The 21,175-nt window shown below is 50.7% G+C and overlaps 1 protein-coding gene across 3 annotated transcripts in view; it reads right to left on the minus strand.

Annotated features, from left to right (window-relative positions):
- Positions 1-9,167: 9,167 nt before the first annotated feature.
- The window catches only part of AP2B1 (adaptor related protein complex 2 subunit beta 1), a 99,914-nt gene continuing 87,906 nt past the window's right edge, over positions 9,168-21,175 (minus strand). For all 3 annotated transcript variants that reach the window (XM_034752857.1, XM_034752856.1, XM_034752855.1), the window contains 2 exons: positions 13,755-13,909; positions 9,168-12,216 (listed from right to left, as the gene is read on the minus strand). In XM_034752857.1, the coding sequence (XP_034608748.1) occupies positions 12,142-12,216; positions 13,755-13,909 (230 nt within the window). In that variant the 3' untranslated portion in view covers positions 9,168-12,141. The remainder of the gene's footprint in view (positions 12,217-13,754; positions 13,910-21,175) is intronic.

Here is a 21,175-nt window from a genome sequence, read left to right on the forward strand (position 1 = left end):
TATGAATGGGACGGGGCCAGTCAGTGACCATCTTTGCATGCTAGCTTGTATAAACCTGGCTGCTGCTTTCCAGGAAAATTCAGTCTCCATTCCTGTCTGCACTGGGGATCTAAGTCTATTTTTGGAGGCTTTAATAATACCCACAGAGAGGTTGTCCACTTGCAGCATGTTTCTTTATAAAAGAAATTTTAACACAGGGGAAAAAAAGACTTGGATTCCCCTTCTTTCCAGGTGCCTGGGAATTCTCTTCCTCACCCCACTAAAACAAGACACTTACAAACATAAAGCCAGCTGCAAGGCCCTCAGGAACTCCTGGCGCCAGGTCTTCTCCAAAAAGCAAAGGGATGACCTTGGCCTTGGACTCCTTGGGCAAGTCATATAATCTCTCTCTGCATCAGACCCGCGCATTTCAGCAGGGGGCTGGTACTCTGCCCCGATTCCTGGGTCCAGCGTGGGCACAGGGCAAAATTTCGAGGGAGGTTTTAAAAGCGTGGCTAGAAAAGTTAGCTTCCACCTTCTCTTCCAAAAGAAGGAGGGAACAAGAGGGAGAGATGGGGCAAGAGCTAGAAGTTGCTGCCTGAGCTCAAGGGATTGAAAGGAAGGGAAAGTGCTGACTTTAACAGCTGCAAGGGCGTCTCACGCCCACCGTCAGGTGCCAGACAAGCTCCTCTAAGCTCATTTCGTGCCTCCGTTAAATAGCTCCGCAGAAGCGCAGCAGGAAGGCAGGTGCATTAAGGGCCCTCTCGTGGACCTTGCGCTTTCATTTCAGTGTGTTGCTGTAGCTCCAGGAGGCTCCGAAGTAGATCGGGGGCTCAGTGTGCTTGGTGCTGTACACACACGTAGTAAGAGATGGGCCCTGCCCTGAAGAACTCACCCTCTGAACAAAGGGTGGGAGGGGGAACAGAGGTACAGCGAAGGGAGGTGTCTTGTCCCAGGTCACCAGCAGAGCTGCTTAGACTCCCAGGTCTCCTAACCCCCAGCCTCATGCCCCACCCACAGGCCCATGCTGCCTGCACCTGCCATGAGTGTGTCAACCCTGCCCACCATGGCCAGCAGAGCCCTTCACCAGCTGTGCCATGTGGGTGACAGCTCTTCATGGCCCCCTGAGGACAGAGGCACTGGGCCTTCATATTATCACGGCACCTCGGAACCCCAGCTGTGGGCCAGGACCCTGCTGTGCTTGGTGCTGTACAAACCGAACTAAGAACTGGGCCTTGCTCCATAGAGCTGGCATGTGCCCGCCTCTCGGAGCACGCTCTGTCAGGGCTGCCAGCTGGAAAGGGGGACGGCTGGTCATAGGCCACCCAGCTGCAATGGACCTGCATGGCCTCACCTTGCCCCCTTCCTCGCGCCAAGGCTCCTCTTCCTTCCAGACCGAGAGGAGCGAGAGTTCTGGGTGCTCAGCACCTCTGGAAACCAGCTGTTTCCTCAGCAATGGGGCAATCTGCCCCTGCCCCATGGCAAGGTGACCCTTGCCCAGCATGGGGCCGGTTTACCCCTGAACTTGCTAGCCAGTCAGCGCACTGGCCCTGCCCCGAGCCCCGTGACTTTGGGGCAGAGGAAGACGGAGGCGGGAAGAACCGGCCTCGGGAACAGGTCCAGGAGGGAAGCAGCAGCGAGGTGGGAATTACTGTGAAGCTGCCTGTCCCATGCAGGTCTCTTCCTCCTCCAAGGGCAAGCTTGTGATAAGCCTATGGAGAATCAGAGCTGCCTTTGGGTCCGCCCTCTGCAAACCAAGTCCGAGCAGCCCAGCTAGCCGTGATAGAAAAGCATGCTCCAGGCCTTACCCAGAGCGCAGGGTGGCACATCACACTTGCCTTATGGCTCAGACTCTCCCCCTGCGAGCGCCTTGATTAGCACCCGCAGCTTTGTCTCATCAGCATTCGTTGCCCTGATCCCCTCCCCGCAGTGCTTCACCACAGTGAGTCCTGGCACACACAGCCGCGTTCACTTTGTTGTGGCGTGTGAGCGAAAGCGGAGACGCAAGCGCCAGACACCAGGCTTCTGATTTTCCGTCATGCTTCCCCGAGGGCTTCTGCACAAGGAAACAGTTTGTCTTTCTCCCGCGATCATCCGGCATAGTCAGACTCTGCCTTCCTACCACGCGCTGGCTGTGGCCGCCGGAATTCTAAGCAGGACTCCCCGGGTGCTGCCGTCCCATTGCCAGCTCCCTTCTCCAAGCCTGTCTGGAAACCCAACCCGTGAGAAGGAAGCAGAGAGGTTTGCAACAATCAGTGCTACACCTATCCTGGAGGCTGCTCTAAACTCTCTTCTAAGGGCGGTTCAGTCCCCGTGGCGCCTGAAAACTCAGCCCCCAGAATCCTGAGCTTCCTCCAGGCCTGTCGGTGTCTTTTTGCAAGTGTTCTGTGTATTTTCCATCATTTGAGAGCATCCCAAAAAAACATTAGCCTTTGTACAGCATGCGTGTGGCCCTTGGCACTGCAAGTAAAGATACTTTACTTTACTTTCCTGCCCCCAGGAGCTTACACTCTGCTCTGACCCATTGGGGAGGTCAGGCCAGGCAGCTAGAGGAAGTAAGTCACAGAATCAAGTCACAAGGCTGGGACAGCAGAGAGCCGGCTAACTCACCGTTTGGATCGAGCTGGGGTCTGAGGGAGAGGGAGCTTTCATGGTGCATGGCATCAGAGAGGGAATGGCCCACAGGCACTACCAGACCGGCTCATCTAGTCCACCCTCCCCTCTCAGACACTAGTCAGTGCCAGTGGCTTCAGGGAATAATGCCAGAAACCCGTTGGACAGTTATGGGATCACCTGACCAGTCTCTCCCTAACCCCAGGCCGTTAGAGGTTGAAGTGTGAGGATTTACTTCTCATACACCTTTTCGTTTGTCTGGTTGCCGTGGGCCTTCGTGTTCTCCAGAGAAATGTCCAAGCCTTTTTTAAAAATCCTGCTATGCTCTTTGCTTCCAGGACATCTTGGAGCAGTGAGTTCCACCGGCTAAACATGTGCTGTGTATAAAAGTCTTCCCTTTTCTCCAGCGAGGCATGTATGTGACCTCTAGTGTGCATCACACACACAGCATCCCTGGGAGGTAGGGGACAGAGAAGGAGCTGAGGCATAGAGATTAAGTGACTTGCCCACCTGCTAAAACTTTATGGGGCTTCATCTCTCTCGGTGTCTAGCAGCCACAGCCCCAATTGACTTCAATAGGAGCGACCACCACTCAGCCCCTCTAAGAACTGGGCTGTTCGTTTTTGTTCAGCTAAAATGCTCCCTTTGCCTAGGAATCAGCATCTCTGGCCCCTCCCACTTCCTGCATCTGTGGCTGAAAAACCCAGAGGCACCATCTCACAACAGAGCTCAAAATAGAAGCGCTGTCCCTCAGCTCCCAGCTGTGCGGGGCAGCCACACACACCTGCTTCCCCCCCCACTCACTCGCAGCAAAAGCCAGCCTTCCGTGCCAGGCGGTGGGGAAGGATCCAACAGATGGGCTGGCTTGGATTTCTGCTTCTCTTTCATTTTCCCTTCAGCCTGTACATCTGGGTGCAGCTGGCAGCCAGTGTGTAAGGGTGGGATTATAGAATCGTAGATACGTAGGACTGGAAGGGACCTTGAGAGGTCATCTAGAGCAGCCCCCTGCACTGAGGCAGGATGAAGCATTATCTAGACCATCCCTGACAGGTGTTTGTCTAACCTGCTCTTATAAACCGCCAGTGACGGAGAATCCATAGCCTCCCTTAGTAACTGGCTTAACTACCCTAATGTCTAACTTAAATCTCCTTTGCTGCAATTTAAGCCCATTGCTTCTTGTCCCGTCCTCAGTGGAGAACAATTTATCGCCCTCCTCTTTATAACAACCTTTTACGTACCTGAAGTCTTATGTCCCCTCTCAGTCTTCTCTTCCCCAGGCTAAACAAACCCAGTTTTTCCCAATCTTTCCTCATGTTTTCTAGACCTTTAATCATTTTTGTTGCTCTCTTCTGGACTGGCTCCAATTTGTCTACATCTTTCCTGAAATGTGTCGCTCAGAACTGGACACAATACACGAGCTGAGGCCTTATCAGTGCTGAGCAGAATTATTTCTTGTGTCTTGCTTACAATACTCCTGCTAATACATCCCAGAATGAGGTTTGCTTTTTTTTTGCAAGTGTTACACTGTTGATTCTTATTTAGCTTGTGATCCACTATGACCCCCAGATCCCTTTCCGCAGTACTCCTTCCTAGGCAGTCATTTCCCATTTTGTATGCGTGCAACTGATTGTTCCTGCCTAAGTGGAGTACTTTGCATTTGTCCTTATTGAATTTCATCCGATTTACTTCAGACCATTTCTCCAGTTTGTCCAGATCATTTTGAATTTTAATCCTATCCTCCAAAGCGCTTGCAAACCCTCCCAGCTTGGTATCGTCTGCAAACTTTTTAAATGCACTTTCTATGCCATTATCTAAATCACTGATGAAGATATTGGACAGCACCGGACCCAGAACTGATCCCTGTGGGACCCCACTTGTTATGTCCTTCCAGCATGACTGTGAACCACTGATGATTACTCTCTGGGAACAGTTTTCCAATCAGTTATACATGCACCTTATAGTAGCTCCATCTAGGTTGTATCTCCCTAGTTTGTGTATGAGAAGATCATGTGAGAACATATCAAAAGTCAAGATATAGCACGTCTACCGCTTCCTCCTCCTCCACGAGGCTTGTTACCGTGTCAAAGAAAGCTATTAGGTTGGTTTGACAGGATTTGATCTTGAAGGGGATAGTGGTTTGATCAGTCAACGGCGAGGAAATGAACATTTGCTGCAAGTCTTGCAGCAGCTGGCCAGCCTCCGCACTGTCCCAGATCCATGCTCCCGGATCAGAACCTGCTGCCCCTTCCCCGTGTCGTCAAGAGGGAAAACGTGGAAGTGGCAGGCGAACCAGCAGCTCTTTCCCCCAGAGGGATTTGGAGCGGAGGGGCGCTGCTGGACCAATAGATGAGGGAAATCTTTGATCACGTTGTGCTGATTCCTTTCACAGCCCCTTGGCAGCTGGGCTGCCCCACTGAGATGTGCTAAATATGCCTCGCTGTTAACATCCGCATGGCTGGATTAAGGGTGGAAGGAATGCACAGGGCAGCTCTGCTTGAGAGCGGGGCCTATATGGATTAACTGCTAGACTGGCTCCTGTCCCCCATCGGCCAAGCTTTCGGGTGCTGGAATATGGACATGGAAGGGGAAGGACTTGGGTTTGTGAGCTCTGCGGCAAAGCAGCCCATCCTGACTGGCTTCCAGGTAACGCAGTTCAGCTCACCTCCCCGCCCTCTTCCCTTGTCACGCGTGTGAAATAAAAGCAGCCGCTCTCCTTGCCTGATGACTCTCTCCCGGGGGCAGGGCTCCAAGAACACGTCTGTCACGAGAGCGCAGGGGGCTCCCAGCTCATCACACTGGCCAACAAAAAGCAGGCGAGACCCAGAAAGGCAGGGAGATCGCACCTGCTGAGACAGCAAGGTTGCAGGGACTGTTAGCTTTAGGGACTGCTCCCATGATCTCCCTGCTGCGTGGAGCAATAAGACTAGGGCTGGTCCCATAATGTTGAGTTCTTTCAGCCAAAGACCTCCCAATTCTCCCAACTCACTCTTGCTCCCGCCAAACCTGGTCTAAGATCCATTAGAGAGCCCGGCTGGATGGTTAGAGTAGGGGGTGGAGCCAGAAGCCCTGTGCCACTGAACCTATGACCTCAGCAAACTCACTTGATCTCTCTAACTCCATTTCCGTCTCTGTAAAATGGGACTGGTACCACGATCACAGAGGCTGGAGCTACTGAAGTCATGTGTCGATTGTATCCTGGCCAAATTTTATAATTGCAAGAAACATCTAATAACGAGAATGGGTCAAATGTTTTCATTTCAAACGTTTTTGACACAAAAATGCCTTTTTGTTGAAAATGTGTTATTTTTACCAAGTTTTCCAATTATTATTATTTTTTACAAGAACTGATTTTTTCCCAGTCATTCCCTAGAGATGCTAGTTTGGGAAGGCATGAAGCTGGGAATGGGCGACAGGGGATGGATCACTTGATGATGACCTGCTCTGTTCATTCCCTCTGGGGCACCTGGCACTGGCCGCTGTTGGAAGACAGGACACTGGACTAGATGGACCCTTGGTCTGACCCGATAGGGCCAGTCTTATGTTCTTATGAGAGAAAGGCAAAGCATTAGTATTTAGAGATGGAGCACGCTGAGGGACAGATGCTAAGTGAGGTTAGGCCGGATGGCAAGTCACTGGCCGAGCCAGGAACGACTGATCACTAGACAACATGCCCGGGCCCAGATCCTCAATGGGAATTAGAGGCCTAAATACCTTTGAGGATCTGGGCCCCTGTGCTTATGAAAGAGAGAGCTGGAAAGTGCCACTTGAAAGCAGGCTTCTCCCACATCATTTATGACCCTTAACTGCCTCTGCTATCCCTTGGCCTCTCGGAGCGGCTGCCATTCGGCAGCAGCTTAGCAACGGAAAGAGAAGTTCAAAGGTAGGGATCAAGGTGAAACCACCCAAAATTAGCCGTTGGGTCTCTGAATAAATAGAATCATTGAATATCAGGGTTGGAAGGGACCTCAAGAGGTCATCTAGTCCAACCCCCTGCTCAAAGCAGGACCAATCTCCAGACAGATTTTTGCCCCAGATCCCTAAATGGCCTCCTCAAGGATTGAACTCACAACCCTGGGTTTAGCAGGCCAATGCTCAAACCACTGAGTTAGCGCATACGTGGACTAATGACTCCTGCCCACTATGCCACTTCTTCCCCTCTCCCCAGTGCATGGTAAAGGGAGGAAACCAGCAAGGATTAGCTAGAGTGGAAGGAGGCTACCTCCCCTGCCTTCCCCGGGACCCCAGAAAGGTTGGCTCAGCTAAGAATGATTTGGCCTAAGTTACACACAAATAAAGCCGACCCCAGGCCTGACCAATCCGTGCCCAATCGCACCGTGAGGTGCACCTAGTAATAAACCACTGATTGAGCAGCCCGGAGCGTCAGGAAGAGACTCCCTTGAGGGACGCTTTTCCGATGGGGGAAGTTTCATTCCCAGCCTTCATGTATCTCATCAGCCGTGCGACATGGAGAAATTGGGCCATTAAGCTTCATTTGGACATGTAGTTACTGCGAGAAACTTAGCCAAATGTCTGCACGGTTTATTTTGATAAACTGCTTGGTGCCACGGAGCGAGGAAGAGCTGGTGACAGGGGAACTCACGAGCCCATGCGTCAGCTGTGTCTAATGAGGAACACGGTAGGGAGACAGCAGGATTCAGGAGAGGTTGCTTCGCTTCCCAGCTCTGCTAGACTCCCTTGTGTGAACCTGGGCAAATCGCTTAATCTCTTTGTGGCTTGGTTCTCTCTTACTATGGCTACGGAGCGAGGCCCTCCCACTCGGAAAGCATCGGTAACCCCAGCTCACTGGTGGAAGGTGACAAAGCGCTTGAATACGCTTTGACTTGGTGGAAAGCAAGACTGGAGGCAGATTTCAATGGAGCAGCTGCTACAGAAGGGAGTGAATGAAAGGGGTTTCATTAGGCAAGGCTCTGGAGCGAGGAAGGGTAAGTCTACACTGCATAACAAACCCCGTGATAGTAAATCTCAGAGTCTGGGTCAGTTGACGCAGGCTCACGCTATAGGGATAAAAATAACCGCGTCGATGCCGGGGTGTGGGCAGGAGCCCGGGCTCTGAAACCCTCCCCCGTCCCAGATTTCAGAGCCCGGGCTCCACACATCTACATGGCTATATTTAGCCCCGTAGCACGAACCTGAATCATCTGCCTGGCTCTGAGGCTCGCTGCCGCAGGCCTTCTCTTGCAGCGTAGACGTACCCGTACTCTCCGCAGGGTTTCATATTACAGGGCTCAGGCCGTTGTGGCTAATCTTGGGTTCCTAGGTCTCCCCACCTCCCACGGCACTGGTCTGGTATTGGGCCCAAGTCTTCCTTTTACAGCCGCCTTCCACCCGCAACACGCTGGCTGCTTTGCCTTTGAGCTCTGTCCTCCTCTCCCAGGCCGGGGCTGACTTAGCATCAGGGTATGATACAGGGGCCGCTCCCTGCCAAACCCAAGACTTCAAAGATTCTGAGTCAGGCCTGCAAAAAGCCATGGCTTAAAACCCCTAACTTGTAAAAATAGTTGGGGGACTTTTCCCTTTAGTTTCCTAGTTAAGGCACATCCTGTTCAAGAGGTTTTTTCCCATGTGGGCGAGGAACTTGCTCTTACTTTAAATGAAAGCTGAGATTCTCACATGACTCCAGAAACTGGGGCTTTTAAGAACAACACTAACTGTCACTAGAGCTGGCAACGCTGGGATGCTGTGGGCTCAGCACGGAAACTTCCCAACTACAGGATCGGATCCATTCATGGTCAGCGCCTCCTTCTGAGCTGAGACTTTGATCTGCTGAGACTCCCAAAGGACGAGGGGAAAGCCCACCCATCTCCACCTGCTTGATCCAGCTACGCGCCCGATGTTCTTTATTTTAAGCTCTCCACCCTGCCCAGGCTCTGAGTCAGTGATTTAAGGGCAGAGCACCTGGAGCTGAAGGTAGGTGGGAGCCTCAAAGCTGCTCAGCAAAATCAATAGTGCGCTGTAATATAACTAGCAAATGATAAAGTTGAGTGGAACATCACGGTCTAGTAGTTCCAGGACACCGGAGTGGGAGTCAGGACACCGGAGTTCTGTTCTCAGCTCTCCCACTGATCTTAGACGTCACCGCCCTACTCTGTGCCTCAGTTTCCCTCCTGCCCATCATCTGCCCAGTATATTTAGACTGAAAGCTCTTTAGGGTAAAGACTCTCTCACCGTGTGTTCGAGGACTTGGAATATCTTGGCGACAGCCTCTGGGTACTATTGTAATGCACACAATAAATAATGCCAAGCACAGGAGGGGAAAGGTACGTTCGCTGGTACGGGTGTTACGGAACATTTGCAGCCAGGGAACAGAGCAGGGTTTTATTTTGGGCGACGGGGGAAATGATCACAAATAAATCTCCAGTCACACGGCACCTTCTCTGCATCTGACCAGCCTGGGGCAGTCTGAGCACGTTCAAGGTCCGAGATGGACAGAAACAGAGGTCTCTGGTCCATAGGTCACCTGGCAAGGATGCCAGTGCTTCTCACGAGAGTTATCAGCTGCTCCTGCTGCATCCTCCAGCCCCCCTTCCCAAACAGAGGCACACCACAGCTGGGCGCTCATGTAAATGACAAGTTTATTGACAAGGACAGAAGGTAAAAGCTTTACCAACAAGTGAACACATCAGAGTGGATATGCAGTACAATGGAATGGCATCGACGCTGAGCAATTCTCCTTGCCTGCCCTCCGGCTCCCCTTCCCACAGCCCACGCTTCACGGCATGCAGACACACACACACAGCACAGGCCCAGAAGAGACGCACAGACACCGCGGGGGGAAGGAGTTCCGGGCAGGCGAGGGCTTTGCTCAGGGTTTTGTTTAATGCTTTCCCATGTTCAGGCTTTACAGAGGGTTTAACAGAGCAAGACTCGTGCCGTTATTCCCAGGGATCCTCCACCGCTTCTCCCAGGTCAGTGACCTAATCCGGTGCAGGTTCCCCGAGCGGCAATCTCCATTAGCCAGCACCACAGCCAGGGGAATACGGGGCGCTGTGCAGAATCTGCCGTCCTTTGGCAGAGAGAGAACAGGGCTTTCCCCTGCTGCCCCCTCACGCCCCCTCTGCCCGCCCCCTCCCATGCACACAGCTGAACTCCACGGTGGAAACTTACGAGAGGCCAGGTGCTGCTTCACAGCTTGGCGCCGAGGGGCGGCTCGAGAGAGGCACGTGCCTCGGCGCACCCAGCACTTTATCAATTACTGTAATAATTATTTCCGCAGTGCTCGCAGCCCAGCTATCCTCAGGGCTTCAGACAACTAATCAAACAGCCAAGCTGGTGCATGATCAAGTGCCTGGTTTCTACAACTCCGTCCCGCCTTCTGCCCAGCCAGGATTCATGCTGCCAAGCGATCTCTGCACCGAGGACGCAGCTCAGCTCATACAAGCGAAGGATGCAGTTGCTCCCAATCTTCACTCGCTTCCCTGGGTGAGAACTGGCTTCAAGCTGAGTCTCCCTGCCACGGAACCACATTTCATCTCGCCCGTGACCTGGCCTACCCTCGCTGGCCCCTTCCCTTCCCCCTTATTCTCCAGGGCCACCGTTACAGTCCCGTTCTGTAGCCCCAGATTCACATGCACCTCACAGGTGATCCCCGCCCGGTCTCGGGGTTCAAGAGCACAGGCTCTGAGGGTTGTATGTGGTCATGTTAAGGGAGTCGCTTCACTCCTGGGGGAAGTGCCGTGCCAAGCACCAGCTGAGAGCAGTGGGGACTACAGAAGCTGTTCTGGGGCTGGGTAGACATTCAGCTATGTAGATGGACAGATGGATAGAGCCAGCTACTATCCCCGCTTTTGTTTCACCTTTCATGGGGTCTATTCCAGCGCCTTGCTTGTGACAGGGAAACTCCCTGGCTGGCAGGAAGCCCAAACAGCCGCCCTCCACCCTGGGAGCCTGCTGCGTGAGCAGGAGCTGCAGCAGAGAGGAGTAAGGGAGCCAGTGAGTTTCAGACACTAGGAACCCTAATGACCCGCAGTCTATTGCCTTTGGCACAGAAAGCCCAGCTCTGGCGACGGGGGCTGGAGGGAACGAGCCTGTGAGATCACCTCACCTACAGCCCCCACTGGCCCCTGCAGCAGTAGGGTCGTCCGGAGCTGAGGGTTTACAGGGCAGGAGATTGCACTCAAGACTCTCCCCCATCACTAAATATTTTGGGTGTCACAAGTGGGGGGGGAAGGTGAGCTGCGACTCCCAATCAGCTTCTCGGCGACTCTCCTTTGCACCCCTGTATAATGGGTGCTTCCTCCTCAGCAACTTTTGACGGCAAGCTTTCCAGGGCTCCTGGAGAAAAGGCTTTCCAAAGCCCAGGGCAACTTGCCCGTCAGTGCCAGTGACCCCAGGTGTAAGGGGGGCGAGGAGGGGCTTGGACTCCTCCAGCGAATTTAACCCAAAGCGCATAGCCAGATGCTGCCGTGTCCCCCAGCTTTCGCACTCACACCTCAGCAGGCAAGCGCTCGAGGATGCTCCCAAGAGAACCGTAGGCAAAGTGGCTGTGACCATTCTCTGCCGGGATTCAGATTTCCCGCACAGGTCCTTCAGCCTGGACAGCAGGCGGAGCTAGGCATAACCCAACTCAGCAAGCTGAAGCTGGCCCAGCGGGAGGAAGGCAGACAGGCTGTCGCAGGAAGACACAGGGAATGAGCGGGAAAGGGGAAAAAAGGCAATGACTGCACCCCATGCTCTGCCAAGAGCCTTGCATTCTGGGAGTCAGACCTGCTGTTTCCTTCCTCATTTTGCCATCTGCTGCCCCATTATCAAACCAGACCCTGCCAGCTCCTACTTCCCCATGCAATGAAGACCCACTTCCAAACCCAGGACTGCAACCAGGCAAGATAGCTGGGGCAGAGATTTCTGGGATGAGCATCGGGTACGACACACAAGTACGACCCAAAGCCCCATCCAACCCAAGTAGATGCCTCTTGGGTCTGAACTGGCTCTCTCCACACGTCACTGGCTCCTCAAGGCTACGCTAGTCCTAGCTCACCTGCGTTCCCGTGGATGTTTTCGCTACTCCAGATCTGTGGTTTTGTTTTTTTTTCCCTTTTTTCATCTGGTTACAATACAAAAAAAACCCCAAACGTATAAAAAATATAAAATAATAAAGTGCAGTTTGTGTTTCTATGATGCCTTTGCCTTGTTTTAATGAACAAGAGACTTGTCTTTTTCGAGTTTTAAACGAGCCATATATTACAAAATATCAACTACGCCTAACGCGGTTTAGAAAACGCTAAAACATTGGCACGAGATGGAAAAGCCCACAAGAAAGAACGACAGAACAGTGGCGCCGGGGGGGGACACGGGAGTGGTTGAAGCAGTGGTTACAAAGTTTCCATGGACGCTAAAAATATCAAACAGTTGTTCCCTATATTATTATTAGCATGTGGATACTAATCGCTACCTTGGTTTCTCGGTGCGTTTGTCTGAAATCCTACACATGAATACAGCTGCTTCCAGTTAGAGTTCTTTGCCTGCACCGATAACGGGAGGATCCGGAGTCTCCCTTCCTCCCTCTGCGGAGTGAGACATGGACCCATGCTGTTAGTTTTTCAAAATGCCGTCGTAGACCTGGTAGATGTACTGGGACACTTCAGGAGCCCGGCACTTCAGGGACAGCTAGGAGAGAAGTGAAGCCGAGGTTAGTGCAAGAAGGCAGCAGATAACACACAGCCCATCTCTACTAGCTAGTTTGTTAATCCCTCAGGAGACTCCACCCAGTCTAATACACAGCGAGGCTGCCACGATGCATCACCCGCTCTGCGAGGTGCTATGCACACCAGTGGTGCTGCACACAGATGTCTAACAGAGAGTCAGACTGGCCTAACATAGGTAGGCAAGGACAAGTAACACTTTCCTGTCCCCACCGTTCACGTTCTTCTGCCCTAACGATCGTGCACCTTGAGCTGGGTTGACTGAAGACCGAAGCCAGGACCCTGTGGATCTCAAAGCATGAGCCTCTACTAGTTGGGCTAAAAGACCATGTCCCTTAACTCTGCTGCAGCAGCAGACTCAAACCTCAAGGGGGTGACAAAGAGCCAGACCGGGTTAGCACAGGTTACCATTGTGTTTTCCAGGATACCATTTTTTTTTTTTTTTAATTTACATACAACTTCAAATATTTAGTCCCAGTTGCTGTCCACCAAAGCGCTGAGTTCTGCGAAAGCACGCTCCCACTCACGTAGGAAAAGCTAGCCAATTTTGTGACAGAATTGGGGAAAACGAGCAACAGAAGATAAATGGGACCCCACCCTTACGAATGCTTACTCGTAGTGGTATGATTAATAGACCTGCACCAATGTTCAGTGGGGGACCTGTACACTCCTGACAGTCCTATCCCACAGAATCAGAATTCACACCACATTAAACCAAGATAACGCTAGTGGTATTCGGCTGGCGTAGGTCAATAACCTTGAGAGGTGCTTTCCCTTACGGGCAATGCTAACCACCAAGCTGCCAATTCCCAACCGCAGACCAGAGCCCTGCTCGCACTACTGTATAACTAGGGAGCTTAACGCAAAGCCAAGCTTCCTTTTCGGCAGTATATTTTCAAGGGTTTTAATTGTTTTCCTTCCACACAAAGGGCCCCCCGGGGTGTGCCTTGAGATTCTCAAACCAGGAGAGAGACTCCATCAGCAGCGAGGAGAATCTACAACAATAAGCAGTAGGGAGGCAGGCCAGTTAAAGGAAGTAGCTACACGTGGGACAAGCAGCGCGCTTGCCTTTGAGTGGCTGCCACAGAGGCCAGGCCAAGGAAATCTCCCAAGTCTGGACAGCTGGTCTGTGCGTCAACAGCTCAGCATGGCACAAATCTAGTCTTGTTTACTAGAGGGGGAGGTGGAAAGGCGGGGGTTGGGGAGAATTCTGGCAATGCTTTTGTGTTGATTTCTCTTGGCTAATTCGAGTGGTAACAATCTCGGCCAATGAACGCCTGCTGCTGAGTCAGCCTTAACCTAGCTCAGCGGGTCACTAACGTAGCTGTCATCAGTGGGTTCCCAACTCCTCCCAGCTCAGCAGAGATTTCCTTTGGCGCTGAAATTAACAGGCCCTGCCCCAAATGAGCATGCTGGGAAGAAGCAGGCTCAGATTTGACATAGCTTAGGAAAGGATGTGTGGCCTCCCCTCTCCACCCCATGCCAAGAGCCCAAGGGTCTTACTGTGTAATTCGGGTTCCCAGGCTGGATACGTAGCTCAGCCAAGATCCAGATGCCGTTGGTGAGCTTCAGAGACTGGTAGAGCATGTCCTGGCCTTCCACATTCCTCTTGGCAATGGTGTAAACATTGTTGTTCTGCAGCTTACTGGAAACAGTGTCTTCAAACAGAAAAACACCTCTATTAAATCAAGTGTGCACACCAGACATACAGAACTACACCCCCAAATGTCATCTGTGTTATCCTAGAACCCCTAGTCACGGACCATGGGCCCATTGTGCTAGGCAGTGTACAAAAACAGAACAGGAGTGCACAGACAAGGAAGAACTGGCAACTGCATGAGACAGTGAGTCTACGGGGGAAGGCGCACATTGGAGAATGAGGCAAGAGCAGATTTGGTCATAAGTTTTCCATCTCCCTGGAGACCTCCCTTCGGATTTGGGTCTCCCTCAGGGATCACTCTACTCTAGGCAAGGCCAGAGTACAGCAAGGCCCGGGTCCCTTCTGTGAGCTGCAGATTCCTAAAAAAAAGCCCAGAACTTGGACAGGCTGATTTTGGACATTGTGCCCTGCGCTTCCGAACCAGAGGATGCTGCTTGGTAAGAACAAATGAGATCACTGCCTAAATCTCAACTTTGGCTTCTCAGTCATTAATTCTCTGCACCCTGAATTCAAACCCTTTTCAGTGACTTAGCGGGTGAGAGAAAATGCCTTTCCCATCTGCCTCCCGGCAGTGGGGCCATGATGAGGTTTTTATACAATTTGTGACTGTAGCACTCGGGAGAGACGTATGATTTTACCTGCACATAAATATACGGCTGTAACCATGACACCTATTTCTCAGGTACCTTACAGCGAAGCAGCAGCAGCAGGGATCCAGAATACACAGCATCCAAATCAATGGCCCACACTGATGGCCTGTGGAAGCCAAAACCCAATTTAAGGGATGGGCTGGCTGTGGTCTTTTTGAGGCCAGAAGGAAGAAACTCTGGGCCATAGAGGCCAAGATATGAGCAGTGCCCCTGTAAGTCTCATTCCTAAAGCCACACAACCTGCTGACCTAGGAAAGCAAGTTCAGTACACGAGAACGGAAGAATGGCCATACTGGGTCAAGACCATGGTCCATTCCTGCCCAGCGTCCTCTCTCCAACAGTGGCCAATACTGGAGCTTCAGAGACAATGTCCAGAACAGGGCAATTCTGGAGTGATCCACCCCTCTCTTCCACTCCCAGCTTTTGATAGTCATGGGAATCTTGAGATAACCACAAACGTCCCTTGAGGTCCCAACCACTGCTGGCTGTGGGCTATCGAGGTAATTCCCTGGCTTTCCAGGAGGTTACTTACGGCAGTAAGTTCAGCTGATGTTCTATCTACTAGTTCACCAGGTGGTTCTTGTATTCTAGCCAACTTCCAGTTGGCCTGAAGATGTTGGCACAAAGTGGGACTGGAACTCAAGCTGCGCCAGGCTGCCAGTCCTTTTGCTCCAATCACTAGACCACATGGTCACCCTTCTGCGTATTAGCTGAGGGTGCAATTATTCACAGGCTCAGGAAATTCAGGAAAGGGAGGAACAAGGATGTGGCCTGTGTTCCCAGAATCGCCTTCCTGAGCAAAAGGGGGTTAGAAGCTCCTCAAGCAATGCATGCTGAGGGAGCCTTCTGATGCCCGTTTTGAAAACCCAGCTCCCTCCTTTGCTCCAAAACTGTTACAAGTGTTTACCGCACAGGTGAGCTGAAGGCACTCGGCTGATTAGAACATGGCATTTTCAACTCGCCCACTAGAGAGAGCAGAAGGAAAGTTCAATACCGTCTGTTTCCAACCTCACAAATTCAACTGCTCCCTTGTGCCAGATCATCCTACAGGTGAGGACGAGTGCGTGTGTGGGAAACGAATGGGCTGGGCTGTGTCGGACCCTGGTCAGTAGCTTGTACTTTCCACAGCAACCAGGAAGATGGAGAGGAAAATGCGAACTTGGCTGCAAGCCGCTGGGAAAACCCAGCGTGCCCTTTGGAAACAGTGGAAAATAAACCTCAAGGCAAGCAGGCAGAGAGCACTGGCCCAGAAAACTCACTACATGAAAAGGGATGGGGTGGTGGCAGGACACTACACCATCCACAAAGGGAGTGGGTACCTGACCAGCCAGCGCCTTCGGTCGCCCATGTTCACGAATACTAAACTCCAGTGTGCCACACAAAGGTTTTGTTTAAAGAATGGAAGCAATTAAGTCAGTGTGGGAGCGGGGGGGGTCAAAGGAGGGGCATCTGAGCCTCCCTCCATACAGCAGAGAGCAGGGAAGGGGTCTGCCTTCGCATGCTGCGATCTTGCCCTGGAGCAGCTGCCTTTCTTCCTCCACTTAGCCAGCAGGTGGGGGCCGCAGCTGAGTTGCTGCAGAATCGATTACCCCTGAAGAGCCGAGCAGCTCTCTCCACAGCATGGGAGCTTTGAGTTCAGGTTTTACTCAGTGACGACCAGCAGCTGGACTAACCCCCTGCTCCTGAAGGCCTTGGGACAGCGATTTGCAGAGGATGGGCAGGGTTCATGCGGCTAACTACCCAGACAGTCAGATTTGGGTTCTCCTCTCTTCCTTGGTTACTATAGAAACTAGGAGAGGCAAGTAATTAATGAATTCCTGAGTTAAAACCCCTCACTCCCCATTTCCCCTCCTCCCCCATACGAAGGGCCCACCTGGGTTAGGAAAAGATGCAGAGCAGAACAGTCCGCTCCTAAGCTCAGGCACGGAGGGGCTCTGTTACAAGCTGTATCAGCTGACAATTGTGCTGGGCACAGACAGGCCTCTGCCAGGGATCAGGAGATGACCAACACACTTGTTTCTTGTGCAACGCAAGCAGATTGCCCCACAGAAAAATCTGCAGAGGACCTCAAAGATCTACTAATGGTGGGGATGCCACGTTGGGCAGTTGGTCCTGTCTGAAAGGAACATCAACCACATAAAGTAGTTGCAACTTAGGGGTAGATTCGCTTCCCATGTGGCATGGAATGGGTCATGTTTAAACCCTTACATTTAGCAGCTGCTGCTCCCTGGAAGTGCACACAGCGGCAGAGTACCGGCTCTATAGCTTCCGATACCTTCGCTCCAGTTACATTAACGATGGTTGCTACCAATACATCACAGAGGGCGAGGCTCATCCTTGCACGGGATTGGCATCCTGACAGCCTGGATTCCGTCGGTGCAAACTCCAGGCTCTGACCCCCAACGGGGCACTGAATCTAATCACAATTGAAGCCCTTAAGTCTAAAGCGTGGACCTGCTGAGAAGCATTTATTGGCCTCTTACTAGCAGCAAGCCTTGAAGATGCTAGAGAATTGCTAATTCGGCCAAGCGTGTCATTTCCAGACGGGGAAACTGGAGCTGCGCGGTCCAAGGTGATACCTGTCCAAGATCACACATGAAGACAGAGCTGGGGTTAGAACTCCCAATCTCCACCTTTTGCTGTCTTGAAAGCGCATCATAAGATCCCTGGACACAGAAGCCATCAGATGACTCAACCATTTATAACAATCCAAAGCAGTGACAACACAAGCCAAGCGTACTGGGGCTTGGATTGTCACTTGAATCTTTCTGCCTCCATCTCTATTAATACAGACTTCAGGATACACACACTGGAGAGCAAGTGTCATTTCCAATTCCCTTCCATCCCCAGGTAGCAGCTCCAGTCACTTCTCTGTGAGCAAGTCTAAACCAATGTCAGTTTCTCCAAGATCGGGCAGTGTCGCTAGGCAACAGTGCCAGGCAGTGCCTTGCTCAAGCAGGCCAGTTAATGCCATGCGACAGCGCTGCCGTTATAAACAGACATTTGCTGGGAGCTGGGAGATCGGCCTTGCTTTGAATTGTGCTGCGTGTTTATCAGTGAGAGGAACGGCAAAGCCTCGGTTAATGACCACACGGAACAAGCAGAAGCTTGTAAAAAGGCTATGCTGACTGCGCGCAGACTCCCTTCTCTGCACCTACAGGACCCGATGACAGTGCAAACCAATCTGAAGAACGTATGGTTCCTTTAGCAGCGCAGGATAACCTGCATCTGTTCTCAATATGCAACTTCAAATAGGATTTTGTGAGGGGTTGTTTTTTTACAAACACGTTTGTCTTCCATACAGTCAGGGTTATTTTTAATTGAATTTTTAGATTAAAAAGGTGTGACAGAAGGAGTTTTCCTTCTAGGGAAAGCTCTCAGATATGTAACAGACACAGCCATCCACCTTTCGCATGCCGTGCATACTTCTGCCCATACTTTTTAATGACAAATTACCGTTGTCGGATTTGGGGGGGCGGGAAGGAGGAAGGGATGAGATGCCAATTGCGAATTAAGGCCTCCATCCTGCAAAGACTTGCCTTACATTGCAAGCAGTTGCAATGGCCTCTATAGACCACTTGCTTGTGTAAAGTTAAGCACATGCGTAAGTCTTTGCAGAATCAGGGCCTAATTTTATAAAGGGAAAATAAGATGAATATATCATGCTCAAAAATATGTGAACTGTGCATTTTGTAACACAGGGAATTCACACACACTGAACCAGATTGCTAATCACATCTAACTAGGTCCCGGATACAGGATCACATATATGAAGCTTTGCCACCTACTTATTGAGATGGGCCTTTTTTTGAGTTCAGAGCCCTCAGTACCAGTCAGCAGTGAACAGTGGAAATCAGCAAACAAAACCTAAATTATTTCGTCTGCAGTCGCGCGCCCCTCAAATGCCTCCCTGTGCTTCTAGCGACATCTGACAGTCTGTGTAGCCAGTGAAGAGATGGGTTCAAGCAGAAGGTGCATCTGCAAACCTTGCCTGATCCCATCGGGAAGAATCACAGTCGTTTCCAACTGATGTCAGAAGCACAGGGCTTTGACTTCCGCTGCATGATCAAGGAGAAGCTGGGCTGTGAAGGAGACAATGCTTAAAGCACAAGCAACCTCATAGTGGGAATGCCGGGAAATGCCAGAAAAGGGCATGCATGCTCGTTTCTGAGTTTGCTCCAGCATGAAAGTCTCTTTCTAATTTAGAAAGCCAGGATGGGTTAAGATATTAACAACAATCCTGGAATCTCTTAGCTAATCAGGGTCTCTACTTGCGCATCTTTACGGAGACAGAAGATTCTGCATCATTTCAGTCGAGACATTCTGGATTGGCCAAGAGATTGCAAATGGCCCTCTTTACAGATGTGTCTGAGTTCCGTGCTGCTGGAGGTGTCGGACTGGCGAGCAGTCTTGGCGGCTAAATCCTATTTGGCCATGGAACAAGGCAGCAGTGCAAGCTTCCCACTGCTCACGGGGTTTAATTCTGACATGGAGGAGCCCACCTTTAAGGTTGGGGGGAGGGGGTTTCCATACCCATTCAATAACTGGCGCCTCTGCTCCGAGTGCCAGCAAAAGCACCAGTTGGACAGGTGGTGGTGGTGGGGAGTTCATTTATAACGTGGACGTCTGTCCTCCGGGAAGTGGACTGAGACCCACCAATCCATCAGAGAGACCACTGAGCAGGCAGACGGTAACTACCGTCCATACCAATCTGGGCTGCCACTGAAATCAGAGCTTGGGGGGGAAAAGTGCCCTGAGACAGACTGTCAAGGGTATTTAGGTACCTAAAGATCAGACGGGAGCCTAGCACGGTGTACAAAATGCCTATGGGAGTCAGACACCTAACCTGTTTCTGTAGATTCTACTAAGTGCTCATCTACATTTTTAGGTGCCTAACCACCTTGGAAAATCTGGCCCCATGTCCCACACACCGTCCAATCCCCCCAAGTCCTCAGCCAACGTGTACAAGCGTCGCTCACAACCGGCAAAAGGAGCTAAGACCAGTTACGGAACATGGACCTATTTGTGCTGTAAAGATCCTGCCCATGAGGAAGGTTCCCCTCCGTTAGAAGGGCGGCTGTATTTCACCCCGCATACGGAGAACTAGGGCCATAGTTTCAATATGCTGAATTCCCAGCTCCTCCCCAATGGAAATTGGGTTGTTTCATTTCGGTGTGCCAATGGAAGCCCCGGGGTGCTGAAATCTTTTGAAAATCTGTCCCACCTTGTTCTTTGAACAGATTTATCACACTAACTCTGGTGGCAGAATTAGCTTCACTGTATTCAAATCATCTCTCGGCAGCAATGGGGCTGGAGAGGACTTGGAAAGCCACTTTTAGACAAAGGAAAAATCTTATTTTCTTCCCAGTACATTACATACAAAGCACAGAACTACGGTGACTAAGAGATCAAAAGCATTCTTTAGATTAGGCCCAAGTATTAAAGTGCAAACCAGTGAACGGTTTCATTTGTATGTCAAGGGTCGGGCGAAGAGCAGCAAACAAAAGGCATGGACTGTATGGGAAAATAATAGAAATGTACTAAGATATTAATAAAAACACACTGGACTGAAAATAATGGGACTGTCATTCCATCCCAGGGTTCTGGTGACACTGATAAAGCAGCAGGGCAAATAAGGTTATCAAAACTGCTCAACAGAATGACAGCGAGATTACATACAGCCAGACTGGCATTATTCTTTAATTGTATGTGTGCATGTACACACACACACACGGAATTCCCATCATGGAAGGGTTTTAAGAACAGGTTGGACACACACCTGCCAGGGATGGTCTAGGTTTCCTTGGTCCTGCCTCAGCACTGGGGGATGGACTAAATAACCTCTTCCACCCCTACATTTTTATGATTCTGTGACACACCGACAGACAATACAGCTCTTGTTTTATTTGAAGGACTTGTCTGGACTAGGGTACAAGGTGCGCTTTTAAAATGTATTAGCTAAAATATGCTGGCAGTCAGACTAGATGATAATATATAGCCCCTTTTGGCCTTAAAAATCTATTAACATCTTTTAACTAACATGTTTTAAGAAATTCTAGTGTGAAAAAGGAAAATTGTATTTTAACATGCATTAGCTAAGGGAGGAGAATGTGCATTTCGCAAAAAATTATCTAAGCTAAATACATTTATGAATTTGGTATCGCACACGCACGGCAGGAACGCTGACTGATGTTGGGAGCTATGAACCTGTTTAATAGCATATCCAGATGGCAGCTCCGACATCTCATGAGTAAGAATTTCAGTGCAGAACAGGACTCTGTATTGAAATCTTTCTATGCCAGTGGAGTTTCTAAACTTTGCCCCTCACTGCTCTGGAGGTCTCAGCTTTTTAAGCTCTTCTCGCTTTTTAACTGGATTTTCTCTGCCTTTTCACGTGAGCAGAATAATCAAGGTACCAAAGTCTTAAATTAGCATAAAAGCCAGGATATGAGAAAATGGAGGTTGTACCTTTAATCTTAACTCTGACCCTTTGTGTGTACCCATGACAACAATCTTTAATTACATGATCACATGGTTTCTCCGCTAAAATATAACTGTTTCCCTATGGCCTCAGATACATGAGCAGAACCTGAATGTATTTAAAATATAAAATG

The sequence above is a fragment of the Trachemys scripta genome, chromosome 18, assembly GCF_013100865.1.
Source record: "Trachemys scripta elegans isolate TJP31775 chromosome 18, CAS_Tse_1.0, whole genome shotgun sequence".
Classification (NCBI taxonomy): Eukaryota; Metazoa; Chordata; order Testudines; family Emydidae; genus Trachemys; species Trachemys scripta.